General features: G+C 38.9%; 1 protein-coding gene across 2 annotated transcripts in view; it reads right to left on the minus strand.

Moving 5' to 3' along the window:
• Positions 1 to 3,425: 3,425 nt before the first annotated feature.
• OXCT1 (3-oxoacid CoA-transferase 1) overlaps positions 3,426 to 7,875 on the minus strand; it is a 71,412-nt gene continuing 66,962 nt past the window's right edge. For both annotated transcript variants that reach the window (XM_072416644.1, XM_072416645.1), the window contains 2 exons: positions 6,639 to 6,740; positions 3,426 to 5,201 (listed from right to left, as the gene is read on the minus strand). In XM_072416644.1, coding sequence (XP_072272745.1) covers positions 5,160 to 5,201; positions 6,639 to 6,740 — 144 coding nt within the window. In that variant the 3' untranslated portion in view covers positions 3,426 to 5,159. The remainder of the gene's footprint in view (positions 5,202 to 6,638; positions 6,741 to 7,875) is intronic.

A 7,875-nucleotide genomic window follows, 5' to 3' on the forward strand; every position in this document is an offset into this window, starting at 1 on the left:
CCACATTGCTTTCCATTCAGATGTACATAGATCAGGCAGGTGATACCACTACAATTACACCCTTGACACCAACCTGCCCCATACTGGAAAGTGCAAATGAGGTCAACTTACTGCTTGATCTGCACTCTGCCCAGTCTGTATAGTTGTCCACGAAAGCCATTTAATAGATTACTAAATAATCAATAGGAAAAGGTCATTGCTGTTCTAGGAAGGACACAGCATGGCACCTCCTGCTCCTCCTCCCCACTTATCTCTCCATAGAACAAACAGCCTTGTCTTTATATTGCTTGTTCCTTTCTACCGTTGCTGGATGTGATTACTAAAGATCGTTCCCAAAGACATTAGTCTGGACACTGATTTGAGAATGTGCAGATGCATATATAATTAGGTGCGGCAATAAATGTTTTTTTTTTTTTTTTTAATGGGACGTCAAGCTACTTAAAAATCTAGCTGCTTAAAAATTATAACAACAGATTAAATGCAGAGTTCCATTATTGTTCGTCTTTTACATTTGCCTGGAGTTCAGATGTAAAATGGCAGGAGGTATTTTGGAAACTGTATTTTTGCTAACGCAGCCTGAAGTTACAGAAGCCAACCACGGCGCTGGTTTCGGAGTCAGAATAGATTGCATGAGATGAAAGCCACACAAATCTGTGTTTTGTTTTTTTAAGCTCCTGGCTAATGTGTTATGCACCTGACGTTTCCGCTGCGCATCCAAAATATACGTTGTTCTCTGCTATTTAAACAGGACTGACTGGCCCATTATCCTGCAAATGGATCCAATATAGCAGGAGACACTCCATGCGGCTGTTTATTTTAATGCGTCCGCCGCACAAAGCCATCATGTGGTCACCTGCTGAGTTCTATTTAGAGCTCACCTTGTTCTATGGATTACAGCTCACCACTTAGCAATTACAGGACTCTGGAGTGTGGCAGCAAAGGTGACCTTAGATGACATTGCTCTAGGAGCCACTAAATAGCTTATTTTCCAAAATGCACAATGAGCATTATCCATTCCAGGCAATGCAACAACCCTCATTATCATCATTAGCCTTTAGTTTATAAACTGGCAATATTTTATAAGACATTTCCATGCAGCAGCTGTCAGAGTTTTAAAGAGCAAATGCACTTTTTTTAGGAGCATATGGAAAACAGTTAAAAGAGAGCAGGAGATTTCCTGTCCATCTTTCAGTAATAAAAGTTTTATTGTTTTTTGGTAGTGTTGGAAATAGGCGTAGTTTGGGTACTTTGTAATTTTGGGAACAATTGGCATAAGTGGTCTGCAAATTCTAAATGCCAAAAACTGACACTATTAAAGTAAAAATTCTAGCAGTTTGTTCTGGCCCATAGAACGCAGCCAATACAGCATGGGAAAACCACAAAATGGTTGAGGAACACCGCATTAATTTCAACAAATTGGTGAGAGGGAAAACAGCAAGTAGGGGCCACTTTTTGCAGCTTCAAAACATGGGAAGGAAGCCCAGGAAGCTTTATGGGTCCATAGAACATCATTCCAACTGGTTCATTGTACTGCTCTTTGACTTTTAGCATGATTAGTGCTTTGAGGGCTCCTACAGATAACATTAAACAGTGACGTCCACAATTTTTTTTAGTAAGAAAATTGGTATGTATAGTATTTTCCTCCATCGCACCTGGAAAAAGGCTTTAAAGGCCCAGGTAAGGTTCCAAATTTGCAGATTTTTGGGAAACCAGTCGGGCATGTCTTAGAAGGAATGGGTAAGCCAAATACTTTATCCCTCTGCCAGGCCAAAAATTGGAGGTGGCTCTGCAGCAACTGGCTGGTCATAATATAAAATGGGGATTGGTACTGAGGAGAGAGGTGGATTGGGAGGCTAAATGTGGCAGAAAGATTGGGTGAAGCCTTAGTGATGGGAGAGGCTATGGGTCTCCAATGTTAGGTTAGCTGGACCTTTAGCTCAGGGGAGTCTCAGAGGCAGAGAGGTGGTTTGCAACTTTGGGTGGTAACAAGCTGACCAGACCAAATACAAGTTGCAATAATCTCGTACCTAACCGAGGGACTAAATTTATGTTATTTTACTGGACTTTGTTGGCACGGATCACCTGCAAGGGAAAACTTTGCTTATTTTGTTTTTCTTGAATAAAAGTGAGCGGGGCACTCCATTCTAAACAGGAGTCTGGAAGACCTTCAAACACTGAGCTTGATTTATTACAGCTCTACAACACTGGAGAAGATAGACTATCATAGGTGAATCTGGGTGATCTACTGAACTTGAAGCATTAAAAAAAATTGCAAAATAGCATATGCTTTTAAGAAATTCATACTAGGTTTCCTGGATCACCCACAATAATCTATCATCTCCACTCTTGGAGATTTGTAGCCAACTTTTCAAATTGTGCTAACTTGCATTTTAGATGTCTTTTTAATCCTTTCTGGTATTCCACTAACCAGACTCTCCCCTCCACAATCTATTACAAATGCTGCAGCCAGACTCATCCATTCTTCCCACCGCTCCTCTTCTGCTGCCTCTCCTAGTAGTTTTCTTCATTGGCTTCCATTTCACCCTAGAATCAAATTCAAGCTCCTGTGTTTGCATTCAAATCCCTCCACAACTCTTGTCCCACTTACATTTCTGCCCAGATAGAAAAATACATCCCTAGGCTCTCTCTTCCCTCCTCCAATGACCTACTACTGACTTCCTCACTCATAACCTCATCACACGCACGGCTCCAAGACTTTTCTAGAGCTGCCCTGACTGTCTGAAATGCTTTTCCTCATCCTATTCGGCTTGCTTACTGCCAATTTAAAAAAGCACTCAAAACACATCTTTTCAAACCTGCCTACTTGCCTCGTCTATTAAAACCCTCACTATTTACCCACCATTCCACAAACTCCCCCCCCCCCCCCCAGTGTGTGAGGCTTACCCACCTCTTAAGATTGTAAGCTCTTCTGGCAGGGTCCTCTCCTTGTCAGGATCTATATCTGCCAATTGCAACTGTAATGTACAGCACGGTGTAATATCTTGGCGCTATATAAATATGGTTTATTAATAAAAATTTCCGCTTCACTTACTCTTCCAGGACAATTTGTAGTGACATTCCAGACCAAATCAAAGCAGTACAGTAAAAATGGGCAGTAAAAGTATAAGCCATGCTGCTGTAGCACTTCCCACTCTTGATAAAGAAGACAACGAACATTTTAAGACATTGCACGCTGGGTGATAAAAAGCTACAACAGATCGTGCAATTTATTGGTTAAATAAAATCTGCAGTAACTTGGAGAAGACCAGTTCAAACTTGTCAGCTACTTATAAATATTTATTAAAATTTGGTCTGACCATTTTATTTATAAAGAAAATCTAGACGGCAGAGAAGGTTGGAGGCAAAAGAGGAAAAAAAAAAACGGTAGAAATAGACAGCAATAAGAAATTCAGACAAAATAGGAGTGCGTGATAAATATTTGCTATAATCTTTATTTTGCTTTTAAATACAAAGGCACAAAACAATATTGTTCTACCTTTGATAGGCAAATATAATACAAAACACCAAAACATATTATTGCTATATAATATTAGTTGCTATTGCAAGAACTGGATTGTTTACTCCAATTACCAGTACAGCAATACTTTGACCAACACTGCTGCACTTTTTACTTTCTGAATCTATCAGGCACTTCACAGTACTGTTCTCCCAACACAGGGCCAGAGATGACATATTGGTGATATGCTACTTCAATGTCTAATCAACAAGGTGGATAAAAGAGAGGACAACAGGATTGTATTTATCATAATGGCTCGTAGTGGATGAAAGCTAAGGAAAAACAAAGCCTCAACATTTACAGATTGCGATACCCATTTTTTTAAAAGCCTTTTTATATCTGGACATTTAAGGATTTAAATTCAGTGAAGGAACTGCAGGGTGAGAAAAATAAAACCCATCTGCCCTGGTTTGTGGTCTGTACCAAAAAAAAAAAAAAAAAAAAAAAAAAAAAATGCATAGTTTATATGTATATGCAAAGTTTTAACCTAAATGATCACATGATGCAGGCAGAAGAGTGTCCTAGAGTAGCACGGCGTCTAAAAAAGGCCTTGGCCGCCATTGTATATTTTTTTTTTATCTCTAAGCAAAACTTATTGGCAAAGTGGGGAAAGATTACATTTCTGTAAAGTTTTAATTGGTGTCTCCATACCCATATGTGATATTCTCTTCTAGATTTTACTGATGACCAATATTGCTAATAGACACAATAAAATAAACTTCAAAATGTTATAGTTGGTGTCCCAGTTGAAAGATTTTTTTCCCTCGTCTCCTCTTTTCCAATTACAGCCATCAAAGAGTGGATTTCCCCCTACATTCTGTTGCATCTCTAAAACGGGAAGTGCAAAGAAGAAAAACCCACAGCAATGGTACAAAAACAGTAAAAAGTAACTAGCAGGGTTTTTACCCTTATTTTACCCCTCAAAAAAAGGAGCAGCTATACATACCAATAACTTTATTAGATTAAATGGGGTCTCTTTGCCAACTAAGCAATATGCCCAACGGGTGTGAATCACAAAAGTGAAGAACTAATAAATTTGGCAGATAAAACAGGTCACATTTAAATATGTAAGCTGTGCAGAGCTATTTGCATGTTGCTCTTGTATATGCACTCAGATAAAGAGGTCCCACACTCATTTAAAACCTTTGACTGAAAAATAATTCCCTACCTTGGATCCTTCAGAGAAATCATTGAATTTACATAAATATGCAAGTCGCACATTACTAGAAGCGTCCCGTTATGCGAGGACCACAGGCTTGTACAATGGTTTCCTTGGTTACTAATCCATCATAAGAGGTCAGGAGAATGGTCTCCATCACCTCCACCTCATCAGTGTTGCAGGAAAGACAAGAAGTGATTTCCTAATATAGTCATCCATGGAAATTTTGGTGGAGATTTTTTGGCAAAAGGAAGCCATTCATAACATGTGACTGGAGGGACATTTCTCTGAATCTCAAGTATAGAACAAAAGCACGAATAAACATTTTTCATCAAAACATTTATTAAATGATACAGCCCCCTCAACCCCTGTAACAATTTATCTAGGATGATAGAAAAAGAGTCCTTAATATAAAGCTCTTTCTAATTGTGCCATCAACAAGTGCTGCTCAGTTCGGTTACCGATAAAACAACTTCATGAATCTTAATCACTGATCTGCTGCAAAGGCTGAAGATTTGGTGAAACCTTAGGAATGAAAAAAAAAATGTATTAGTCATGGGTAACAGACACATTCATCAACACACAAGATATTTTCACCAAAATAAATTGGCAGAACCATAGGGTGCTTAACCATTATTATTATACTTGCTAATGTCTTGCTGTTACAATAACATTGGACTCCAATTATTTTGGATACAACTGGTAGAAAGATATGCACACACAATCTACACTATTTAACCCCCCCCCCCCCCCAAAAAAAAAAAAAAGAACCAACAAAGCCCACATTTCTATGTATGAGGAGATAAGGCATACCATATACTGCCTTTACAACTCTGTATTCTTGTGTATGTTTGCATTAATTTAAAGCACATATTGATATGCTGGATCCACCACTGCAGGAAAGCAATACTGCCATTGTAGTGACAATTTGTCTTGCATTCTCACATGATCGAACACGGGATGTACACCCTGGACCTTTCCCTTTTCTCTAGTGGGTGATGGAGAACATTGACTGGCAGTTAGGGGCACTACTTAGTAGTTTTTTTTACTGTGGCCTCATCTTTGTCACAATACCACTGGCAACATGCCATAATTTCTTTCATTTGCAAGCCCCATGTATATACCATATTTCTACAAGGACATTACAGTAAAGTCATACTTAAGACGATTTCTGATTTAAAAGAAAAATGTCAATCAATTCAAGAAATAATCTAGAAAGGCCAGGCCAGAATGGGATCCCATGCAAGGTAGCAACTTTGAAACCCCATATTTTTGCTTGGACATCAATAGTCACAGAAAATGACAGGCCTGTGCACAATTATGACCATCTGCACTATTTTCCTGGTCTTCTGCAGGAGCAGAAGAGTTGTAGCTGGACCCTCAGATATCCAATGGAGCCTAGGCTGATGGATGGTCTGGCTTCCTCAGCTTGTGATTTATATTAGCAGTCAGGTGAGCAGAAGTCTTTAGGCTAAATGCTTTCCACCCTGGATTCATATTTTGGTTGAGGGTCTTTCAACACCCCCTGCAAAAGGTAATAAACTGCCTCACAGCACAATCTAAATCCCAGGTTTATCCAACGACTGGTTCTATGTCTGATAAGTTCAGACGTAGTTATCATTCATCTTCTGTACCTAGTCCAGAGTTCCTCTCCAAGCAAATAAATCTAGAAAATTTGCAAAACTTTCAGACTTTTTACTGCTGTTCTTTAGCCCTGTACATGGATGATCAACAATCTTATTAGTTCAAAATTCTTCTATATCTTAACTTTTCTGTGATCACAGGACTTGTTGCATGTGACCAATCTTTAGGGTTGTCTGCCCAAAATGAACCACGGCACAGCTATTTGTTATTTTTTGTCAAACGCCTCCTCAAATATATTGCATAGTTAGTCTTTTGAATAAAAAAAATTCAGTGAGAGAACAGACTAGAGTAAAAAGTGTTAAAATACCAAGAACTCACTTTAAAATCTGTGCCTGTGCATTTTTTAATGTCGTCTACGGTAAGACCTTCATCGATCTCAACCAAAGTCAGTCCGTTGTTCTTGTCCACATCAAAGACAGCCTAAATAAATAGACATATACATAAAATGTAAGTAATTATCAGATTGGAAAATGTCAGGAAATATATCAGCAAGGATTCAAGATATTCAGTTTTTTTAGCAAGCAATATTACGCTGTGGCCAGGACCCGACTCAATAACAAGATAATCATCTGTATAAGCCTGGATAAGAAATAAAGACATTAGCATGCAGAGGAGAACCTAGCTTACCCCTAACAGAAATATTCACACATTGAGCAGGCCTAAGTAAAAAACTGGCAGATTTAAAATATAGACAGGTCGTCAGCAAATCCGGCATTATTGGCAGTCAAACAGGTTTAAAGCCTCCTTTAGAGCAACGAATAATGAAAAACAGCAGCTTAGCTGACTTAATACTGAGTTTCAGAGTTAAATTTAGTTTGGATGAGGCAATATCAACTTGAACAGTGTACACCAGCTATTTCTAACAGGGTTTCTTTGGAGCCCCAGGGTTCCTCTAGAGGCTGCTGGGGGTTCCCCAAGTTGAGGTTAAATGACCCTCCTTTGATGATGCCTTTAGAGTTCTTTTGTCCATATTGTATGGGGGGACCTTCTGTTCAATGGCCTCCGATTTTGAAGACCCGCCTATTCCCCCCCACCCATTGTTTTTAGTAGGCACTTTCTTGGTTTCCTCAGGGGTAAAATGGCTGAAAAAGGCTGGTCTAGAGAATGCATCAAGACGATCATTCCTCCCGCATACTAAGTTTTTAACTTGTTCTAATAATTGTGGCAGCAAATGGAGCTTACAGAAATTTCAATATCATAAATGATTTGTAAAAATGTAAAAGTAATCACAAAAAAATACCAGACAAGTATAATGCATATTCAGGAATCAGAAAACTTCCATCACCAGAAGGTGAACCTATAACCAAAATGATAACTTTGCATGGAGCACTGCATGCTTTCAGCATTGAACCTGCATGCCATTGACAGAGATGAAACAAAAGTGTGTAGTAGGTAGCAGAACAAGGTCAATTTACATTAGCCCTTAGTTCAAAGGTAAACCAGAAGCACTATGTAAAAGAAGCAGCTTATTACTTTTTGGCAAGTGGGGTTGAATCTTTTCCATCTTGAAATGTTCCAGGTTTCGCTAATTTATCCCACACCGAGCACTGTAGAC

This window comes from Pyxicephalus adspersus, chromosome 6 (assembly GCF_032062135.1).
Source record: "Pyxicephalus adspersus chromosome 6, UCB_Pads_2.0, whole genome shotgun sequence".
Lineage (NCBI taxonomy): Eukaryota > Metazoa > Chordata > Amphibia > Anura > Pyxicephalidae > Pyxicephalus > Pyxicephalus adspersus.